General features: G+C 39.0%; 1 protein-coding gene across 5 annotated transcripts in view; it reads left to right on the top strand.

Annotated features, from left to right (window-relative positions):
• The window catches only part of DIAPH2 (diaphanous related formin 2), a 936,081-nt gene that overhangs the window by 761,536 nt on the left and 149,935 nt on the right, over positions 1-24,610 (top strand). For all 5 annotated transcript variants that reach the window (XM_059679396.1, XM_059679395.1, XM_059679394.1 and 2 more), the window contains one exon: positions 19,683-19,778. In XM_059679396.1, coding sequence (XP_059535379.1) covers positions 19,683-19,778 — 96 coding nt within the window. The remainder of the gene's footprint in view (positions 1-19,682; positions 19,779-24,610) is intronic.

Genomic DNA, 24,610 nt, shown 5'->3' with positions numbered 1-24,610 from the left:
TATTATTATATGTAAGATCATTTTTCTTGAATAATTGGTATTTATTGCATGTAACATTATCATTTTTAAAAAAATAAAGAAACTGGTACTAAGGCATGATCATTTGCATTCTCTGTGTATGTGAGTGTTTAGTTGGTAAAAATGAATTAACAAAGAATTTAAGTAGCAATGCCCCTGGTATGTTAAAATAGAATTAATTGTGGAGAGGAGGTAGATAATGAATTACATGACTGTTTAGGAACACATCTCTTGAAGAACAAGTTTACCTTGTATTAGTTATTGATTATTAGTATATTTGTTCTATAATTATCCTTATTTGAAAGGATACTTTCAGGGCCTTCTGTTTCCTCTGGAAGGATGTTCTCATATATTCTCCAGATAGTAAATAAACATGTCTGAGTTTTCATTTGTCTCAGTTTGACATCTTTGCCCCACATACCCTCATAGACCTGAACCTAGAGGAAAGGCCATCCAAAGCTACTATTTCAATATTTTTTCCGCTTTCAATTTTATTTTCCACAGCCAAACATTTCTTTCCAATGATAATTGGACCATTGAGATAATTATCTTACTAAATCATGCTTGAGTGGATTGAAAAAGTTAGTGCAGCCTCTAAAGGAAATGACTTAACCACTGGGAAATTCTTCTTTGAAATGATTTTATGAATGTTAAAATAAAATAGCATTAAGAAATTATCAGGAATAGTAACTACTACATCATTTGAAAACCTTGTAATCTTTTTCAAAAGTTAATAAGAAACTTGTGAGAAATGGACAATCAAGACAGTTTATTATGTTGCAGATGGGATTTATTTTTACCAGCATTGGCTATGTAATTTGCAGGGCTCACTGAAAAATGAAAATATGGGCCTCTTGTTCAAAGATTGCTAATTTCAAGATGGCAGTAGCAGAGTATTAAACCAACTATGGGGCCCTTCTAAGCAAGGGGCCCTGTTGATTGCATGGGTCACAAGCCCAGGGAGCCCCTGTGTTTTGCTTAAGTGATACAGTTAATGAAAGAAGCAAAATCTGCACCCCTTTGTTCATGGAACAAAAGGAACATTTTAACTTCAATAAAAGTGAGAATCTTTTAACAAACATCCACTTCTAAAAAAAACTCTTTCTGCCAGTGACCTCTTTTATTTATTTCAAAATGTCTATCTTTTCCCATCAATTCCAGCATGAACTCTGTAGCAAATAAAAAGGGGAGCTTTTCCCTTGCGAACTTCTGTCAAGAAACTATCTTATTCAGCCCTCTTCTGACATATTAAGAAATAGTTCTCATCTCTCTTAAAGTAGGTTTGAACATTTCTCTCTGATGAATACTTTACATACTCTGAGCAAACAGCTTCAAATGTCTCACATATTTTGTTGAAGAGATTCCTATTTTTCTTTTTTAATCCCCAGTAGCTTAAGGTATCATATCTACAGATAGTTTACATCACATTCTCTGTAAGTAATATAATAGGGCTTATAGTATTTCATTCTGCAGCATTATCTTTGGGTCTGTTTGCAATTGATGCTGGGTTCGCTTAGGGTTATAGCAATCCTTTGAAATTTGTTTTGTGTGATTTGGTTTTCATAGAACATCATGATGCTCTGTAGATTATCCAGGCCAGTTCCTTGCCTCAAGGTATGCTCGCATGTAACTGTAAGACAAATGGTTAGACAGCATGTTTTTAAATGTCCCAGGAGAAGGAACGTGTGATAGCACCAATAACCCTTATACAGGGAGGGATGTTCAGGGAACCACCAACTGCACTTGTATCCCTCACAAGATCTATTGTTCTTGCAATCATTATTCTTTTTGTATTTGAAATTGTTTGATGTATTTTATTTTTTTTGACTTTGGGCAGAGTGTTTTATTTCTAAACCTAACTTTAATTACATTCTTGTCAAGAAAATACACAGCAGAAATATACTTTTCTAACCAGTATATTCCACCATGTAAAATTCTAGAAAACTGTCATCATTCATTTGTCATTCATTTGTCAGTCCTTTTTGATACATAGACATATCTTGGTTAATCATTATGACTGCATATGTTTCTCTTTGTTAATGAAAAACTATGGAATTATTCAGTTTTTCTTAAAAGTTCACTGATTTTTATATTTCAGATGCTTTTTGGTATTCAGTATATTCACAGCATGCTCAGAGTTTCCCTCACTGGTCCACTGGCTCTAAAATTTATTAGAATAATTTTATTTACCATATGTTTATGTCATATTGGAAATGTTAGGAGAAAAATTGAATTTTGAATGTGAAAGGTTCTTTCTTCTTTTATCAAAAGGAAAAAATGCATTCTCTGACATTAATAAAAGTCATGCTGGCGTTTGCTTTCAAGAAACTCACTAAAATGACAGAGCACAAAAAACACAATTAGATATTCAGTTGAAAGGAGTTGGTTTTCTTATCTGATAAATTCTAATACACAAAAATAAAATAACAATTAATAAGAAGTGTAAACCTGGCAGATATATTGATATTTGAAGCACCTATCATTATTTCATATGTTAAATAAATTTGACTTTTTTGCAAATATTGCTGCATTTTTCTCTGAAAAATACTATGATGAGTGGATGTGTTTATTCAGTTCCCAGTGAGGTACTGGCTGTATCAAGGTTTTGGAAAAACAAACATGTATTCTTTGTCTCTAAGTATATTAACTAATCTATAAAGGCTTGACATTCAATGCTTAGCGAGGGAAAAAATGAGTTCTAGAGATTGCATTTTGCTCAGAACTGCATAACTTACTTTCACAAGTCCTACTTAAGCTTTGATTTCTAAATCTCTCCCCAGTGAAATCATACCTCAAAGATGTTTCATTAAAATGACAAGATAAGCTGCCTTCCATTCCTATGCTGGAGTAGGAGCAAGGGACAGAGTTCTGGGAGATCTTGCAAAACCATTCCTGAGCTTTAGGGAAAACAAGCACAAATTATTGACCTTAGTGAAAAATTGGCAGCATCTCCATCTTGAAGATAATAGGTGAGACGAAGTGCCAACTATGTGCCAAGCACTGGCTTCTCTTCATCTTGTGTTGTTGACTCATACAGAGAACATGGAGGTTGGACCTGTGCATTGTAGGGACTGTGAGAACGACTGTCTTTTGTTATGCATGTTAGAAAATATTTCGAGTGCATATTTTCATTGTTACTGCTTTCTGCATTGTGCAGTCCTCCACGCCTGTCTACCCCTCTCCTATTTTTTTTAAAATTTAGGTAACACTGGTTTATAATATTCCTTAAAGTCTCAGGTGTACTACATTATAATTAGATTTGGGTATGTATGAAGAACCCCTCTTTTGAAATATTTTCTCAGAGAGTTGGTAATAGTTCACATGCCTTCATTATATTCATTTAAACCATGTGAAATTGTTGCCCATTGACCATTTTTTAGCCTATAAAAATGGTAACTTCACAAGGTTCAATCTAATAAAAAATATATAATTCCCCAAACAGAAAGGTAATACCCTTAACCACTTTTTGTTGCCTATGAAACTCAAATTCGGCCTTAGTTGATCATTTACTGGCTAAGTTTGACATTTAAGAGAATTTTCTAGCAGATTATTTGGAGTTAAAAGAGATTTCAAATAGGAAACCTTGTCCCGGTTCATGCAGAGCTGCCCTGGGAAACAGGCCTTAATGAAGTCACCTAATCAGTAGCCTGGTCCCCTGTGGACACAGTTCTATTGGCAAGCATATCTTCAGAGAAAGTGCAGTGTGGCTGTTTAAAGTATCATTTTCTTTATTTTTGTTCTACTAGTAAATGAATATGCCCTGATCATTCTAATGAGATTTAGAGACACTGTCTCATATCTTGGATAGAGCTGCATATTGACAATTTTTCCAGAGCCATCGGCTTCCAAATCACCTGTTAAATGAAGATGATTAATCCATTCAGCACGTGTTGACCTCTTCAGGTTTGGCTCTGAGGTGGAAGTGACCTCTTCCTCCGTTTACTCCCCATTTCAGGGTGCATTTAAATAGCTTCCTCTAGACTGGCTACAAAGAAGATTGCAGCAATGAATAGATTCTCTCAATATACTTTTCCTTTTTTATTAAACACAGTGCTAATGTGAGTGCTTAGTTACCAAAACAAATATAATTATATTTTTAACGCCTCCCAAGGTAGGTAATTGCTTTAAGAAATGATGATGCATTCTTTTCTGGAAATAGAAAATTGTAGTCCTATTGAACACCGGGATTCCCTATATCCTAAGAGCATAGGTAGTGTGTTCCTTCTACAGCAGGGGTGGGGAACCTTCTTTCTGCCAAGGGCCATTTGGATATTTATAACATCACTCGTGGGCCATACAACATTATCAACTTAAAAATTAGCCTGCTATGTTTGGTCAAATATTTAATTAATCCGCCCCTAATGCATTGGCAGGGCCAGACCAAATGGTTTTGCGGGCCTTATAAGGCCCGCTGGCCAGATGTTCCCCACCCCTGGTCTAAAGGACAAGGATAAATTTCCCTTATACTGAAAATCACCAGCTGCCACAGAAGTAGAGTGAAAAATTGTCCTTACAGATTCTTTGTGGACTGCAGTTTCCCCCTGTTGATGCAGGCTATAAATAGGAAATAAACAGTTGAATGAAATCAGGTCATGCAAAGATTTCACTGGGACTTTAGGTGAGCAAATCGTAAAAAGAACAAAATATAACCAGGTCCTAAATCTTTGCCAAGACCATTTAGTAACCTCCTTACTCTCCACCCTTTTGGCAGGTACCACTTTTTAACCCCATTTTTGAAGAGTAACAGATATTTCATTTTGAGTATTTTTTTTTACTAATCTTAAAGAGGAAAAATAAGAATATTAAAAAATATTACTGTTCAGTGGGCAAGCAAAATAACCACAGTCTTCAATATCCTTTATTTAATAAAAACCAGTAATTCCTCCTTTTATAACATACTTATCTGAGGTAATTTATCAGTATAAAGACTATAAAAATAACTTGTTTCTCTAAATGGAAGATTTTGGCTTCAGCAAATACTTGAGCCATGCCCAAAGTATAACATAAAAAGTAGGATGTTCTATTAAATTAGTGTTATAGGGGCCAAAAATCTGTAGTATTTTTCTCTCTGTTCTGAATGTATATTACCTATCAAACAAGTAGAGATTTTTAGAGAGTATTTCATTTTTACTTGGGTTGACCAGCAAAGCTCTTTATTAGCCAAAACTTCTCTAAATTTTCAAATAAGACCACATAGAGAAAGAAATACAAAATTTACTTATTTGCAGCAATGTAACCTTAAGAGGATGTGTTGCCATTCTCAGTTTTGCACATAGCTATCCACCAAGCAATCTCCCAGTGGTTGTGTGTGAAAGCTTGAAGGAGTAAATTAAAAACTAAATAAGCAATGTGCTGAGGGAATGATTGAAGCAGTACTGATTAACTGTGTCTCGTCCTCCCTGCTTTTCCTCTCTGGAGCCTACTGTCCCAACAAGAGTCATGGGTGAACAAATTTGAAACTGTAAATCTTTTCTCCTTAAACCTAAGCAAGAAATTAGGTGCCTATTTACAAGTTTGTCTCTGACCACAGCTCTGTCCATTTCAATAAAAACATAACAATATAACAATATTTACAAACAGTAGTTATGCAATAGTAGCTAGATAGCAACATAATTACTTCAAAAAATAATCCTATATAATAAAAGCCTAATATGCAAATAGATTGAATGGCAGAACCGAACAACGGGTCACTATGGCGTGCACTGGCCACCAAGGGGCGCATGCGGAACATGGCAGGCATCAGCAGCAGGCAGCAGAGTGTGGAACATGGCGGGTGTCGGCCGTGGCGTGATGGTGGAGTAGGTGAGCTGGGACACCAGACCAAGGTGGGGCGCCAGTCGCTGGCTGTCACTGGGGCGAGCCTTTGGTGGTTACTGAAAATTCTTTGCTCCCGTGTGCTGTGGTCCCATCTGGCGCTCACACCTGCTGCCAGCGCCGACCCCACTCACATCCACTGCCAGTGCCAGAGCTGCCACTCGCACTTGCTACTGGTGCCCAGCGCCAGCCCCAATAGCTTGGCGCCGTCAGCGGGTGCGAGAGGCGGCTTCCACTCGCACCCACTGCCGGAGCCACCACTCATACCCGCTGGTGGCACTGGCCCGCTCGCACCTGCAACCAGTGCCAGGGCCACCATTTGCACCTGCTGCCAGCACCTGACGCTGGTCCCAATCACCCCTGAGGGCTTCTCCACCTCCTCCTGCTCCTGAGGGGCGATCAGAGCAGCAGCCACTGCTCGCACCCGCTGCTGGCTCTGGCCCCAGTCTCTCTGCGCCATCAGCGTATGGGAGTGGCAGCGGTGGGAGCAGGGCTGTTAGGAGACATGGGACCAGAGGCCTCAGCAGAAGGGGCTGGGCAGGGGGGCAGAGGATGGGCCAAGACCCACCCCTGTGGCCACTGCAGTGTCACGGCCCACAGTTCCTTTCAAGGTGCATGAATTCGTGCACTGGGCCCCTAGTCTATATATATATGTATATATAAGCCTAAGTGACCGTCCAACTATTCAACCATTAGCTATGACACACAGTGATCACCAGGGGCCAGATTCTCAACACACAGGCATGAAAACATGGAGCAGACTGATGAATTGCAGAGGATGGGGGGAGGGGAGAGGGCAGGAAAAGATTAACCAAAGATCTTATATGCATATTAGAGGCCCCATGCACTGGTGGGGTCCCTCGACCTGGCCTGTAGGGATTGGGCCAAATCCATACACTGGACCTCCAACATCTCCTGAGGGGTCCCAGATTGGGAGAGTGTGCAGGCCAAGCTGAGAAACCCCAACAGTGCATGAATGTGTGCACTGGGCCTCTAGTATATGATATAAATGATAGAAGCTTATTTTAATTATTTTTTTCCATCAACATTAGTCCCTCTATGCCCTTTTCTACCACCACCCTGCAATCACCACACTATTGTCCATGTTTGTGGGTTCTCTTTCTCTCCCTCTATTTTTCCTTTTTGCTCAATCCATCTTTGAAAATAAAAATTGAAAAAATACAAAGATCAAGTAGAAAGATCAACTTGAAATAATGCACTTATGAAGTTAAATTTCTAAGAATGACAATCTTTAAATGCCAGTATTTTCTCTGGTTTTACCAGTTTTTAGCAGATTATTTAAGCATAATTATCATTCATCACTTTATATTAAAAGAACAAAATAACATTCACAAACTGACATAATTATATCTCTGAGATATTGGTGCCTAATGTTGTAATTCTATAACATTTTCTACCAACTGGTCAACTCCCATGTAATTCAATGGCATCTATATTATTTATTTAGTAATCTGTAATTAGAGACTTCCTCTAATGAAGCATCCTATGCTTTATTGCCCTGTGTTCTTGGGAGCTTTGTGGGTTTCAATTTTAGAAAATTTGAACTTGGAAGAACTATTTTTTTCCCCCAGATGCATATTATAAAGTAATGAAAAGGTTAATCACTGTTGCCTTGTTTGTTCGAAACACCAAAAGGCAATACCACCTAATATGCAATTACCATATTACTTTTAATATGTCTTCTTTTTTAATTTAAAGGTTGGATTCAATTAAATGGTAGCAGCAATCGGTTAAATTTAGTATGAGTATCTGCCTTAGGGAGTTATTTATTTATTTATTTTGAAATTACATTTTTCTATTGGAGACCAACTTCCTTTTATTTAATAAAACAGGTAATTGAGGTCTATCTAAATTTTAATTATTTAATAGAGCAGAATATTGTTAATATATATTTATATAAATTGTCTAAATTACTAGAATTTAGGTCGTTTATATTTCTGAAGCACTTACTTTAGGAATTTGACTTCTTGAATAGATCTGGTGAGCTAAAGTATATTCATATAATAATCTTTCCAAAGGCTATATCCATTTAAACTTGGATGTATACAGTATTTGACTTTTTTGGTTACTTTTTTATTTTAGAGTTTACATTAATCTTTTATTTGTTAATTAGGCACATGAGGGAAGATATAGAGGTGTGAGCACTCAGGAATTATACAAAATGATAAAGAGAAGTAGCTTGACTGATGTGGTTGGAGGAGCCAAAGAAAAATCTAGAAATAATTAATGAGACCTTTGGAGTTTGGATTGGATCTGATGAGCAAGGAATCTTGGAGAAGCGGGTAATTTGGCTAAAGTCACAGTTTAGTAATGTAGGAGACTAGAATCAGAGAATTCAACAATTGAGTCATGTAATGGCCATGTAGGTTAAGGGATGAGTGATAGCATTGGGGAGGAAACTCTGGTTCTGTGACAGATGGCCTGGGAAGAAGTGGTGTAGCTTAGTCACTTTTTGAATTTGGAGACAAAGAAAAAATATCAGAGACCATTCAAAGGTTCCAAACCAGGGGGTACAATCAGGCATGGGAAAATTGTGATGAGAAGTCATTAGGGGTGTGGTTGGGTTGGGAAATCTGTGGATGAGTAAATTAGTGTTAGATACGTTGAGATGACGTGAAATTTTGTAAATAATAGCATTCAGGGGTGGCTGATGATTTGGGGCCTGAAATGCGAATGGGAGTTAATAGCAGGGATGCAAATGAAGGCATCTCCATCGTAGAAGAGAACTAGAAACCTTGAAAGTGAGATCACTTCCCAGAGTCCAAGAAAGAAAGGCCACTGAATGTCCAGTGACACTTTGGTCTGCTTTCTAAATAATCTTTCAGCAACTTGGTTCAATTCCATCAGGAGACAGCAGTGAGGTGGCTAGGAGGACAAATCCATTCTAGTTGATGGAGAAAGAATCCAGGTATGTTCAGAGTCGAACTGGCTCTCTCCTGGAGCAGAGTATTGAACTCCTCTGAAGGAATTATTGAGGGATTTAGATCAAGGCTTAAAGGTAAATCCTTCCCTCTCCCATTTTGAAACATCAATGTAAATTACACTATTGAGTTATGATAATGCTTATCAGAAGTACATGACTTCAGCTCCTTACCTGAGGCAAGTGGCAATAGACAGCCTCTTAAGCATTGCTGACCATGCTTTGTACCATGCTATCCCCCCCCCCTTTCAAATTGGGCCAGAAATTGATTCTGTGGAGACAGCCATCTGTAGGCTGGTGTATTTTGTTAGAAATAGCCTGTCATGAACACACCTCCCAAAAGGCTGTCCTATACTTGTTGAATCAGTTTGCTTTCTTTCGGGGAGTTTGGGCTGAAAGACACAAAGAGGGATAGTTAGTTTGCAAATGGCAGAAGAGAAAATAAAAACAGATACTAAGAGTAGGTGCACTTGGGTAGAGTGCATAGGTACAATTTACAACACTTTTATACTTGGTGGTGGGCTGCCGTTTTTTCTGTGGTGTGTGACATTTGTTAAAACTGCCTGACTTCACTCTCATTTGGGCTGTTCTTTTTTTGTTGTTATTCTCGTTCTTGTTTTTTAAATTATTATTATTGTTTAAAGTATTACAAATAGTAGTACATATACCTCCTTTTTCTCCCTCATTGACCTCCCCAGGCCTCCCCCACCCCCTGACACATGCCCTCACCCCCCCCCTAGTGTCTGTGTCCATTGGTTATGCTTATATGCATGCATATAAGACCTTTGGTTGATCTCTTACCACCGCCCCCCTCCAACCCTCCCCTCCTGCCTTCCCACTGAAGTTTGACAGTCTGAAAAGCTACATCTATTCCCACACTTACCTCAGGCCTTTGCTGGGCACCAAGGAAGATGTAAGGACACATTTGACCTCATGGTGGTGCTGCAGAAGTTGAAACTATCCCTTTCCCTCTCCTCCACTAGGCTGTGCTTGTATTTCTTATGAAGATGGTAGGTTATGACTCATGGTATTATATTCTGATATGGCAGTCCAGTTCAAGTTCATAGGGAAAGAGCTAGGTCTATAAAGCCGCTAAATTTACTCCAAGGCAGTCAGAGGCTGCTTCTCAGACAGGAAATCAAAACTTGCAAAATAGGTCTCCCATTGGCCTCTGAAAAAATCTTTTTTCCTTTTTTTTTAATGTTTAAATGTGTGGTTTTTTTAAATTGATTTCAGAGAGAAGAAGGGAGATGGAGAGATAGAAACATCAATGATGAGAGAGAATCATTGATCGGCTGCTTCCTGTACACCCCCCACTGGGGATTGAGCCCACAACCCAGGCATGTGTTCTGACCGGGAATCGAACTATGACCTCCTGGTTCATGGGTCAATGCTCAACCACTGAGCCACTGCAGCTGGGCTCCGTTTGTAACTGTTCTTTAGGAACGAACTTCAAGGACTTCTAAATGCAAATCCAGATAGAAGTGTGTATACAACCATTGCTTCCTCATTCTGGCTCATTCTTGGCTTTTCCCCTCTAAATGGAAGCATCTCCATTTTAAGTCAGCTTACACTGCCTGCTCACATCCTTTCCCACCTTCCACTTGGCGAGCCCTTGTTTGTCTAATACAGAGGTTGCCTGGCTCTGTCAGCACCTCAGAGGCAGATTGTGAGCTCACGTGGGCCTGTAGCTATGTGACACTGATGTTGACAGTGTGTACTCTATCTAGATCAGGGGTCAGCAAACTTTTCCTTTAAAGGGTCAGATAGTAAGTTCTTAGGCCTCATAGGTAAAAAGGTCTGTCAAAGCTCCTCAGCTCTGCTGTGGTAGCATGAAAGCAGCATAGATAGGACATAATGAATTGCATATGGCTCTGTTCCAATCAAGCTAGGTCTTCTGTAAAGGAGCCGAATTTATTCCATGGGCTGAAATTTGAATTTTGTGAAAGTTTTACGTAGCACGAAATATTCTTTTGATCTTTTAGAAACCGTTGGAAATGTGAAAAGCATTCGTAGCATGTAGGCTGTACAAAAGCAGGGATAGTCTGGGTGTGACTGCTAGGACTCCAGATTGCCAACCCCTGCTCTATAGACATGACTCTTAGGTTCCAATGCTGGTCTGTCCTTTCCAACTACAACCTTGAGTGAGTTACTTCACCTAAATATGCCTCAGTTTCTGTACCTGCGAAATAGGTCCACGTGAGGATTCTCTTAGGGGAGGGCCTGCCATACACAGTATGCTCTCAATAAATGGTAGATATCATTAATATTCTTATTTGCAAGACATCTTTGTTTTATTTTTTGGACAGTAACTTAGATTTACTTTGGTGGATGGTTTGGAATTGAGTTAAATCTATTCTTTTTCCAAGTTTGTTTTTACGCAGTTTTCCCTTCACAAGTGTTCCATGCCCTTAGTAAATGATTGATTCTGATAAGACACAGAGAGTATTTCAAAGGTCTCTTTGAAATATTAATTACTTAAAATACTGAATGTGAGATATTTTACCAGAGGCATCAACAGCGGTTTTCTGGTAAGCATTAACATTCAGGTTTATTGGGTGTTTTCTTATTTATAGAATGTGTGATTTTCTTTTCCCAATCTTCTAGCATATAGGTAAACTGGGGAAAAATGAATGCACATTAGCATTATTTTTTAACTACCATTTATATCAAGCTGTCTTACCGTAGGCAAACTGCCAAAAAGGTGCCTCTGGCCATAAAAGTTTCTTCACTGAAACTCTACCTTTTAGAAATCCATTCATTTGTGTTAACAAGCTCCTCTTTAAAGTGCAGGTACACCAGGGAAAGTTAACCCACCAATTCAGTTCCCCTGACAAACATTTATTAGGTAGTACCTATCATGTAGATATTTGGGGAGATATCACCTCATCCTTCACCATTCATCTCTTTGGACTGGAATATCCATTTATCTTATGACTCTAATATGGTACCTTTTCCATGACAAAATGTACCTAAAACATTAACCTTAAATTAAAATTATTAAGGAAGAGTACTATTCACTCTGAAGTTTATCAGGGATCTGATGATTTACCTCACTGTAGGAAACTGTTAATCACCTGTTCTGGCAAGGAGATAACAGAATGAATGAACTATATAACCAACATTTCCCTCTATAGTTTTAACTTTAATTGCTGAGAGATTAATTTTGCTTTTTGGTGTGCATCACTGTGTAAGGCCTCAACCTGGGAGCATAATGTTTTTTCCGTTTTGTTTTACAAATTTTCAACTGCTGCATAATGTAATTGCTACACTGCCCTTACCTCATCCTGTGGTTTCTGGTAATTTCTTTTAAGTTCCTGTGTCCTCTTTTCCCACTTGGAAGTTTTCCTCTTTTGAACAGGAGCATCTGCCTTCATTAGTTCCCTTAGAACTTTATACATTCTACTTATGCCCTCTATCGCTTTGGAATATCTTGATTTTCTTAAACACTTTTCATGGTTGTAAATCACTTCACAAACTGTTATCCTGTTACCATCTTTTGATTTACTAATTCCATCTCCATTCTTCACTCATTTCTAATTAAACTGCAAACTAACAGAACCCTCCCATCAGGTAGAGGCTTTCTAGATACTCGTGGACTGCAGTACAAGGCGCTCCTGTTTCTGTCATGTCTGTTGATACCATGCTTTACCACCTGGTTTGATTTCGTTTATTTCTGACTCATTTATGGTTTGTTATTACCCTTAGGTATTAAGGTCCTGCAGCACACTGTGTTATTTTCATCATATTATGGTAGCCTTTTGCTTAGTCTATTACCATTTATTGTTTCATGTGGAATTATAAGAGCTTTTTTTTCAGCTCTGTGCCTTTATTTTTATTAGATTCCTAGAGAAGGGATTTTGATTCCCTCTTCTTTGATAACTGAGCAGTCTTCTAGTTTTGTGTCATCTACAAATCCATACATCTTGAAGCATGGTCTTAATCTGGAGCATAATAGATAGTGTAGAAAAGATTGAATCTAACCCTGATTTTTCTTACACTCCACTTATCACTGCCTTCCTATGCTGTCAGCTTCCATTTACTGCTGCTCATGACCTTGCTCACAAAACCAATTTTACTTTTCTATTTCGTCTTCCACCATTAATGCCAAAATTAACCATTCTACTTTGCCCAGGGTTAGGCAGAATAATATTTGTCACTGCAAATTAAATTATGTTCTATGTATAATTCATTTTTCTCCCACTCTGGTCCATTTTGCATACTACTGTGATACTGATCTTAAATGTCACCTTTATCACATCACTATCTTGCTGAAGATCTACCAATGACTTTTCAGAGTCACTTGAAGCATGTTCAAACTTCTTTCTTTGATATCTAAGTCACTTTAGGACTCTGCTCTGACCTTACCTATCCAACTATAACTCCTGTACTTTTCAATTCAGTTGCTGTCCTCATGGTTTATCATGCACACTACACATATTTAATTTCAGGTAGCTACACTGATTCATAATGATCTCAACACATTTTACTCTCTTAAAATTATATGATATGAACAGGCAAAACTAATATATGGTGGTAGAAATCAGAGCAGAGGTTGCATCTCAATAGTGGGGGCAAGAGGGAACTTACTGGGGGTGATGGAAATGTTCAGTATCTTGATTATGATGGTGATTATATGAGTGAAGCAACCTGTCAAAACTCACCAAACTGTACACTTAAGATCTGTGCATTACAATATTTGTAAATTTATACAGACACACACACACACACGCACACACACACTGCAAGTGAGTGAATACATGTCCTTAAACCAGTCATTACCCAGCCTTTTTAATGTATTGTTTTCAGATGCTTAAGTCATAATTCAGGGGTCCTCAAACTTTTTAAACAGGGGGCCAGTTCACTGTCCCTCAGACCGTTGGAGGGCCGGACTATAGTTAAAAAAAAAAACTCTGAACAAATTCCTATGCACGCTGTGCATATCTTATTTTGAATTAAAAAAACAAAATGGGAACAAATACAATATTTGTATTTGCATGTGGCCCACGGGCCGTAGTTTGAGGACCCCTGTACCTAATTCTTCCATGAGTCTTTCCCACAGAGAGCACAGCTTTAGTTTTAAAAATTACTTAATCTACATAAGTATTATCTTACATGGTAGGGTTCTACCATCAGCAAAAAGCCTTCGGCTTCTTTTGGGTCACTTTACACTGATTGGTTGATGGCAACTTCTTCAACTTTGAGCAGCTCAACTTTTCCAGAAGGCCTTAATTAAACAATAGAGATTTCAAGGAGGCTGTGTAATAGTAAATTAAAGCCATTATGAGCAGGTTGTTAGAATCTTATGAAATGATTTTTATAGTATTGGCTTTAGTTTTGTCATTTTTGAGGAGTAATGAACTGGAGTTGGGTCTTAGTTAATGGAAAAGTCCAAGCACCAGGTGTTTAGGTTCCTAGAATAATAAGGGGTATTCTAATTAATAAGGCTTGAAAAGGAGGGATGGCTCAGAGTATTTTCAAAGACTGTATAGGGTCAGAAATGTTACCCTACTGACATGTTAAAAGTCAGTCTACCACAGTTTCAGGTATGTTGGCAGAAGACACGAGATCCAGGGTCAGAGACAAAGACCTCATGGTACACCAAGCAGTGTGAGCTTCATGTTCGCATTGCTTTCCCTTGCCTTCCAGCTCCCAAGGGGAGACACCAAGGTGGGACCAGGTGGACGCTATGCACACGGTTATTTTGTGTCACAGCTGAGGAACCCAGGCTTCAGGAACCCAGTCTTTTATAATGGACTAAAAGAAAACCTGCCTGACATCTGCCCTACAGGGAAATATAATCTGTTTTGAAAGCAAACAAACCTGCCCTCTGCTCTGGAGGGAGACACTATGTCTTTCAAGGCTGTCCACTATAAAAACATCCTTACATATAGTTTAAAACTAAGGCCATCAACTCCTGAGGTCACAAAATAAGCAGAAATTGAGAAACCCATGGAGAATAGCCACTAAATAAGTTTGTGCTAGCCATCGGGGAATCGCCTTACACAGAGGTGTAACAGAGATCATTAATTCACCCAGTGCTAATTTTACTCAGTAGCATCTCCAAACTCTTCTGAGGAAATTAAGTCAATACAATACAGGTAAATGTTGATGCTGAAAATTGAGAGCAGCAAGCACCCAGCACCCACTGAATGACCAACATTGTTGGAAACATGAAATACTAGGTACAACCCATACCTTTTGTTTTACCCAAAGATATGTAGCTCACACAGAGCCCACAGGACTACATACAACCCACTCAGCTCCTCAATACTGTCTGTGATTTGGTTTCACAGACAGTGAAAGATTAGAAATTTGTCTCTGAATTGCTACTTCTCAGACATGCTCATATATTACCATTCTTGTGGCTATAAAGCATTAACAATTTTCTCTGCGATAATTCTTTTGCTCAGTAAAATAGGTATTATAAATTATAAGAAAGCACATTTTTCTATGTAACTCAAAAAGTAAAAGCTATTTTCCTTTTCAAAAAACCCCCCACAAACTTAAAAGATATTTTTCCTCAGTTTGATCACATAGACCAAAAATTTAAAAACAAACGAAAATCCCAGCTACTTACTGCTAATCACATATAAGTGGAATGAATGATTCTATGAACTTGAAAATTCTAAGTGAACTGTCAACCTCACGCAATTCAATGACATACCAAATTTCCCTGAAACTTATTTAAAATGAAGGATAACTTCTTTCAAATGATCATGTTGGCTTCCATTTTGTTTTAGGAAGACTAACTGAAATATAAACCAGTTCTATGACATATTCATATAACTTTCATTCTTTAGTGTCAGACATTTCATAAAAATCTCTCAGTTCCTTTGCAAGTTACCTTGAAGCAAATGAAAAAGTAATGGTGGACTGGAACCTACATTTCTTTCTTCTAATACATCAGCGATGTTCACAAAGACCTGGCCTTAAAAAAAAAAAAAAAAAAAAAAAAAAAGAACCATTTAACACATGCCTTCTCGGCAGAGACAGTAGCACCCCTAAGGGAATGAATATTTTTTCTTGGGGAGGTGGGCAGAGAAAAATCTTAGATATTACAAGGTTTGTAGCCCTCCGAAGAGCCACAATGCATAAACAGATATGTAGTATATCTGTGGTATGTTAAATTTTAATGATGGGAGATTAGGAATGTTGTATCTTTTAATTAGGAATTAAAAGATACAACAAATGGTTCCATGGGGGGAGGGGATGATAATGAAAAAAAAAGTTCAGAAACAATGGCCTAACATAATATTTTGATCAGTGTTGTCTGATGGCAACCACTAAATTAAGCAAAAGGATTTATTTTTTTAATTTCTGTCATACTTGTTTTCCATATTTTTTATCTGGATACAATATGATAGCATTAAATAATTTTATTGCAATGGTATCCATGATGTCATTATGTTATAATTTTTTTTCAGTTTTGCGTATTACCTGTAAAATCATAAATGCATACTGTTTTGTATTCTGTTGTTTTCACTTGTATACATATATTCATCTTTCTACATGATCTTTATAATGACTGCTTTTATAAGGACACTTCAATTCAGTTGTACTGTGGCTCTCTTCTGGTTGTGCTTCTATAACTCTAAAAATTCTTTCCATGTCTTCTTCGCAATTCTGCTTCTCCTGACTTCTTATTAAAAATTGGGGTCCTCAGGAATTGCATGCTATGCCCCCTCCTCGTTTCATACACTGTCTCAGGGTAATCTCATCCATCTTCCACCAGCACTCAGATCTTTCAGTTCCAGCCCGGACTTCACTCCTGGGTTCCAGGCTAATATTTCCAACTTGTTACTGGATATCTCTACTGAGCTATTCCTTAAAAAATAATCTCAAAAAATCATCACATTTTCTCAACCCGTTTATCCCTGGTCATCTAGATTCCTTCCCTTCCTTCCCGTTGACCTCAGCAGCCCAGCTAGGTCCTGTTGACAGTATTAATACCTTCACAATATCCACCCTCTCCATTCACTCTGCTGTCCCCTTTGTTCAGTCCTTTCTCTCCTACTGAGACAATTAGCCTATACTCCTAAACATCTTCCTGCCTCCTGTCGCGCCATCTTGTCTTCCAACACAGTGCTGTTTGACAAGTCTTTCTAAAGCATATATCTGATTAAGGCACCTCCAGTGGCTTATGGCTACACTACAGTATACAGTAACCGGAGCCACATATAGCTATTGAGCACTTGAAATGTAGCTGATCTGGAGTAAAATGTACTGAAATATACACATTAGATTTTCAACACTTAGTCTGAGAAAATGAATGTAAAATATATAATTATTGTATATACTGAGTTAAATATTTACATAATATATTCAGATTAATTTTACCTGCTTTTTTAAAATATGGCTACTAGAAAAATTAAAACTATGTACATGGCTCACATTTGTGGCATGCATTATATATAACTACTAGGGGCCCGGTGCACGAAATTCGTGCACTGGGTGTGTGTGGGGGGGAGTGTCCCTCAGCCCAGCCTGCCCCCTCTCACATACTGGGAGCCCTCAGGCATTGACCCCCATCACCCTCCAATCGCAGGATCGGCCCCTTGCCCAGGCCTGACGCCTCTGGCTGAGGTGTCCGGCCCGGGCAGCGGGGACCCGCAGCTGCAGCGGCCCCACAATCGTGGGCTTCGCTTTAGGCCCAGGCAAGGGACCCCTAGCTCCTGGGACTGCCAGCTTCGACCGTGCCCAGCTCCCATTGCTGGCTCCACCCCTACTTCCTGCGATCACTGGCCAGGGCGGAAAAGGCACCTGATTCTCTGATCATGGCTGGGGGGCAGGGCAAAGGCGGCCCCAGGGCCGCCTTTGCCCTGCCCCCCAGCTCTTAGCTCCCCCCTGGGTTTCCGATCACTGTCAGTGGCAGGGGGCTTCTTCCTGCTTTCCCTTTTGCCTCCCTGCATTGTGCCTACGTATGCAAATTAACCGCCATCTTGTTGGCAGTTAATTTGCATATAGCCCTGATTAGCCAATGAAAAGGGTAGCTCGTACGCCAATTTTTCTCTTTTATTTACCATTTTTCTCTTTTATTAGTGTTGATTGCACAGTGCTGGTTATAGGATAATGCCCACACTAGATCATAAGATTATGATGTTTCATCATCTGGCCACCATAGGCCTAGTTCAGTGGTCGGCAAACTGGCCACTTGAGTGTGGCTCTTCCACAAAATACCACGTGCAGGCGTGCAAGTACAGTGCGATTGAAACTTCGTGGCCAAAGAGCCGCATGTGGCTCGCAAGCCATGGTTTGCCTACCACTGGCCTAGTCCATTCATCTCCTGCTGGCTGTCATGCAAAGAGGGCTGGCCTTGGTGGCAAGTGGATCTGGGTTCATTCCTAGACCCTTTCGCATGCCGGCAGCGTGATTTGGAGCAAGAAACTTAAACTCTCCAAGTTTTAGTATCCCTAGCTGCAAAACAGAGAATACCTATTTCACAGTGTTGTTGGGCAGATTAAAAGATACAACAAATGTCAAGTGCCTCCTGCATAAAATTTAATTTTCCTAGATGCATTCCAGTCACACTCAACTACTCTCAGTTCCTCTTTTTTTTTTTTTCTATTGTAAAGAGCAGGTGTTTGTTCAAATATCTGCAGCCTTCCTAAAAGTGCACAATCCCCTTTTCCTCTTTGGTCACTAGGGCTCTCCTTTCCTTTTACTTTTCCTGTTTTCACCATATATTAGACCTGAGGACCTCTGTCTCCCTTTTTGTTTTCCATTCAATATCCTCTATTAGAGAATTCATTTTAGAATTAATGATCATAAAAGAAGTCTCAAGTCAAAGGAACAGCATAGGAACAGCATACTCATAAAGATTTTAGCTTGCTCTTGCCCCAAAAGAGAATATTTTCTTTCTGTCATCTGATACCCCTAGACAATTCTTTCAACAAGTCAGACTTAAATTTAACTTGGGAATAGCATTAGAAACAATTTCTTCTTCCTCATTCCTCACTTTTACTTCTCTTAACCCTCCTACCAGTGCCCTCTACCCCAGACCCACACATTTAGCTGCCACGTACATTAACTATCTTGTGAGGGTCCTTTTCATTGCCTGTGCATTAGCCACAGTGCAGTAGAGAGTTTCTGGCAATTGACACCTTGAGACAAATGCTCTAACAAATCTTAAAGTGTTTTTTTATGGCCAGAGTTGTCAAAGGTGGAATGTCCTACATACATTGCCATTAGGAATTTCCAGAAACATTTTTTGAGTACTCGCCTGTGGATTCTTAACCGTTCTTTCCCATAGGAAAAGCTTTGAAACAGCAGCATTCTAAAAGGGATGAGGAGAGTCTGGCTAATGTTTCTCAAATGTAAAATGTGGCCTTTCAGATGATGTGGTCACCATTTTTTTTCTTCTTCTTTAACATTGTCAGCATTTTGAAATGGGGAAAGGATATGGATTAGGTAGGAATTGAATGCAAATGTGTTTTGCAAATAGTGTCTTTTGAGATAATCGCAGATGATGCTTGAATGCTGAAGGTATTAATACAATCAGTATTTAACCTTGTGTAACTCCGCTTCATCAAATCACACCCTGTGCATTGATTGCATTAAGCCGGGTCAGTGGTTTCTTGCTTAGGAATATCTTATAAGAATCTTAACAGCAAGGCAGCAGTAGCTGATCAGCTGCTGTTTATTTGCATACTGAGCGTGTCATCAATAATACAAAAGACAAGGTCTTTAAGTTGAAAGAACAGTGGGATTGGCATGAATTTTGCTTAATGGTGCGTAATAAGCAAAGTAGTCAGTGGTGCCAGAAACTGACAGGATCCATTATGTTAAAACAGATATATGTCTTTAATTTAGGGGTATTATGTAAATCTGACAGGAGTTTTTCCCTTTATTTTCCTGTAGTTTAACTTTAATTGCTCCAAGATTAATTCCGATTTCTCCTTCCCTCCAGAGGGTGATGAGACTGGTGTGATGGATAATCTTCTAGAAGCCCTACAATCAGGTGCGGCATTCCGAGACCGCAGGAAGCGGATTCCCAGGAATCCAGGTAAGACCCCTCCGAGCTCACTGGGATTGTCAAATATAGATGTTCAGAGCCAAGGACCCTCCCCCGACAAAAAAAAAAAATAACAACAACAAACAACAAACCGAAAAACTTGGCCCAGGAAGATGTTTTTTAACACTTGATCTCAGTTCTTCAAGTGTGAAGTCTCAGCAGGTTTCTCCATCTCCATGATTGCAAGTTTCAACCTGGTAAAAGTATCTTCAAATAACTGTAGACTTTGCAAAAAAACATTCTGAAACAAGAACTCCCACTGTGTTTAATATTAAATATTTTAATTGTTATTTTCTGAGCGCGTGGTTTGGGTGGAAGGTGTGCTTTAAAGCCATAAATGTAATTAAATCATTAAAAGTAATTGGCCCTGTGGATGGCACATTAGCTATTTAAAGGTAAGGAAACAGAGATAATGTTTCTTTCTAGAGGCTGCTGTGGCTTTGCAGTACAATCTATTCTCCATGTTAGCAAAGAGAGGAGAGACACAGATGATCTAAGATCCCTGAAAGTCCCAAGCATTGAAACTCATGTTTGTGTGTGTTAGTAACAAAGCCACACAAAGAAAGTTGATCTCAGGGGAATTAGAAACATGAAAACAACCTCCCTCACTCAAGTGTAACTAGAGAGTTGTCTACCTCCTCTGTTTACACCCTGTGGATGAGGTAAATAGGAGTTGCACTCAGTATAATCCAAATAGGCCGAGCTAGCCATCTCCTCTAAGTAAGTTCTTATTTTTTTTAGTTCATATCTTTCTTAAAGTAGAGAAGAAATTAGGTGTGCTAATTTGAAATGTCCTCTTCATAGACTATAAAAGCTATATAGAGAAGTAAATAAAAAGGAAAATTAATAGTAAATATGTAAACTCTACTTCATTTAGTGTTATAAGATTTGCCTTGAATAGCCTGCAGTTCAAAAAATATTCTGAATCTGGACCGGAAACTATCATATATCATTAGAATGCAAATTGGTGTCTCTCAAAACCACTGTAGTCCAACAAACCAGTGAAAGAAATGGAGCCCAGTGCAGAGATATTCCGGTAGCTTTTGGCAATGGCAGCAGACAGTATGAGTTGTATTCATCTTTTTGAAGGTAAGATATGGTTGAGAGGAGAGAAGTGTTTTGGTTGGATTATAAGACTACTTTGTGTGTCTGACGGCATTGAAGATGGGCTACAAAAAGAGGGGAAGCTTGGAGGAAAGAAAATGAAAGTCCTTATTTATATGCTCATATTAACTTCTTAAGGTAATGCTCCATGGCAGAATGTTAGGAGCACTACTGCTCTGTAATTATGAGGTGGCCATTCCATTTGCCTCAGTCTTTGTCTGTGAAATAAGAATGTTCTAGAATGCTATCGGGCCCCTTTCATCTCTTAAGAAAACAGAAACCTTCACTGTTTTTTCTTGAACTGCCAGAACATTAATAGTCAGTGGAAAGCAAACTGAAATAATTTGTACATCAATTCAGTTCTCTGTTAAGCAGCTGGTAAGTAAAAGTTATTCTGTGCCTTAAAAGAACTGCCTTCGTCTCTCCAGTCTGTTTATTTTAAAAAATACATTTTCTGAGGCCCCTGTCTGATCAGTCTCACACCTCAAACTGACTCTAGAAAGACTACTGGGAGAGAGCGATCATTCTATGGGGTTTCTGTGAGTTTGGCACTCAAGGGAATATAGTGTTGTCAACTGTGAAACACCAAGAATATATTCAGAAATGGCATAAATTTATAGTACTGTTTCCAAGTAATCTAAATTGGGCTCTCCATTGGTTTGTAGCTGGAGTGCCTCCATGAGCACAGAGGGTCAAAAATATCAGCCTATTTAGCCCTGGCAGTCGTTCTAAGTGGCAGCAGCCAATGCAAATGTCCAGCGGTAAAAAGAAACTAGAAGGCAGGCAGCAGCAATGACTGATGAAGCATCTTGGACATCTGTGGAAGAGCTTGGAGAGAGGGAGAGCGAAAGGCAGGCACAGAAAGGACGAGTCTGCCAAAAACTCTCCTGTCTGCTTACCCCTTTCTATAAGCAACAGAACCGGGGACTTTTCCAGATTTCCTCCTTCTTCCTGCCTTTTCATAACTATACCATCTTTTCCTGCTGGCCCCTTTTTGTGTTGACTTTCTTAGGCACCTTATTTGGTTCCTTTCCAAGATCCCATTGATTTTGTATTGTTACAATTTCCTTATTCAACACCGGCATCCTTGTTGCTTTCCAATGACCTCCACTTCAACATGGTGAGATACAAGCAGTAAAACCAAATTATAAAAAATGGCTGTTTCCTCCAAGTAAAGTTAAATAAGAGGAAACAGGCAAAAATCTGAAATCAGAGTCCACCACAAATAGCAACGATGTTCTGCTCTGCTTTCCACCTTGTTGGCATGACTTACAGACAGAAATGACGGTATGTAAACTACAGAGCTCTACAGTTCTGCGTCTAATTGCAGTGTTTTCAATGCCATATTTACCCAAAATGAGGTGAGAGTCTGTATTCTCCATGAGAAAGTTAAGATGTTAATAACTGGCATAATTAGTTGCCTAAATTAGAGATCTTCCACGCTGAGCCTGTGGCCCCTCCCCAAGAGTAACCCACATTGGGTGACTCTGACGGAGCTCCCAAGCCTTGCTGCCAGCCATTTCAGCTGAGTGCGCTGTTTCTATTAAGGGCACCAAAAGACATTTTAAAGGAGACTGTCATATCAGGAGTGATATTTAAAATATTAATAACTGGTGTCGCACAGGCCCCAACCAGTCAGAATATACACAGGCAGGCAGTGGCCACTATGGTTGTATTCATTCCTGCTGGCTGAATATCATCCCAGATTACAGCTTTGCTGATGTCAAACTCTGAGATTAGGAAATGAGCCCCTAAACATTCATTAATTTATCGTACGTATGTTCTGTGAAAGGTACTATATTACAAATGATGGAAGATGCAGAACTAATTAAGATAAGATATCCTTAGTTATAAGATCCTTGTGTCTTGTAGGAAAGATAAAAAAGTATAGAAATACTGCAGAGTGAGGCAGATGATAATAGGTACTATACAAAAGGTGTTAATAGCATATTATGTGAGTTCAGAGAATGGAAATATCATGACTTAATGGATATATCAGAAAAAAAAAAACGGAGAAAAAGGCCTGGAAGGATGAGAATGGAAATCAGCAGTAGGAGTTGGAGGTGGGGATAGTAAGCATTTCAGTTGAATGAAATGTCCTTAAGAAAAATAGAGGTAAGAAAACACAAGTATTTTGGGAGAATAGCAAATAGTACAGCTAATGGTTCTATAAAGTATAAAAGTTTGGAGATAATTCTGGAAAAGGAGGTTGGCGCCACATCCTAGAGTGCTTGAATAAGATGCTAAGGTGTCAGCATATCAATCTGTAGGCAATGACGATATACTGAAGGCTTTTAAGCAGTGGAGGAGCATGATCAAAGCTATATATTAAGACAGGTCATCTATAGAAGTGTGAGCAATGAATGGGGATAATACTGTCATATTCTTAGTCAAAGGAAATAATGTAGAGGAAGAGGAGTAACCACGAGTCCAGTATGAGTCTAGGCTTTTGAGTGTGATTAGTTGGGAGGACAGGTGGGTTACAGGAGAAGACTGCTAGGATCAGGAAGATGAGTGCTGATGGAAGATGAATTCCTATTGGGGTAAGTGAAGCTATAGGAATAGATAGTATTCATTCAACAATGTGCAGTTCGGGTGACTGCCTCCTGGGTGTCATACACTGGGTTAGGTACTAAGGATGCAGCACCAAATAGGCCACTGCCTCAAGGAATTTGGATACTGCTTGGGAAAACATGAATGTAAGGCATGTGATACAGTTGTGACACAATCTAATTGCAACACAAGGCGCGTAATGAGATAGGAATTGTATGCTTGGGCAAGTGTTAGAGTACCTGCCCCATTCCCTCACCTCTCAAGAGCCTTTGCAGCCTAGAATGTGGACTGTGCTTGCTGGAAACTTAGTGGGTAAAAGGATCATCTCAGTTTTCCTTAATAACCTACTGTGGATGTATCATCTATGAATTTGCTAAATCTCTCTGTACCTTCTTTGTTACAGCCTTTGTTAGCACTTCAGGTACTAAGTTCCATGTGTTTACAATCGACTTTGTAAAGTATTGCCCATCAGTATTTCTGACTTTGTCTTTATAAGATCAAAGGTAAGCTTTGGAGGGTAAAACACACACACACACACACACACACACACACACACACACACAAACCTTGCAAAAGTGAAAAGCACATTTAAATATCAATACACAATGTCGCCTCTGTTATATTACTGAACAGCTATCAGTACTTAGCACTTGCTTCCCCTGCTTTAACCAACTTGACTTCCTCATTCTTTGCCCACTGTAAGTATATATAAACAGCAATAGGTAGATGTCTAACTTAGCTATTCTAGCTGTGACTAGATTTTGATATATAGTTCTAGACATTAAACGAACACACAAGAGAAGCATTAGAAAGAAATGAAACCAGGAAACAGAATAAATGTAATTTGGTTTTAGAACCACACAGGGCAACCAAGAAAACGAAATTTGAAAAACCGGAAGAAACTCAGGAGACACATGATCCTAGTTTTATGGATCAGCAAGATAACAGTATAAATGAGAAGGTGTAATTTACCATTTGAGGACAGATAGGGGACAAGAAGCAATGGTATTCAACAGAGAACAAAAACAAACTCTAAGTATTAGGGAAAACGTCTTTGCAGCAAAACAAAGCACACATTTTCCTAGACCTCTCTATCTCGCAGCAATAACAAAACACAGATTGTCCTGGATCTTGTCTCCACGGACCTGTTCAGGACCTCAGCTGCC

Source organism: Myotis daubentonii, chromosome X (assembly GCF_963259705.1).
Source record: "Myotis daubentonii chromosome X, mMyoDau2.1, whole genome shotgun sequence".
Classification (NCBI taxonomy): Eukaryota; Metazoa; Chordata; class Mammalia; order Chiroptera; family Vespertilionidae; genus Myotis; species Myotis daubentonii.
This window is presented reverse-complemented; position numbering and strand designations above follow the sequence as displayed.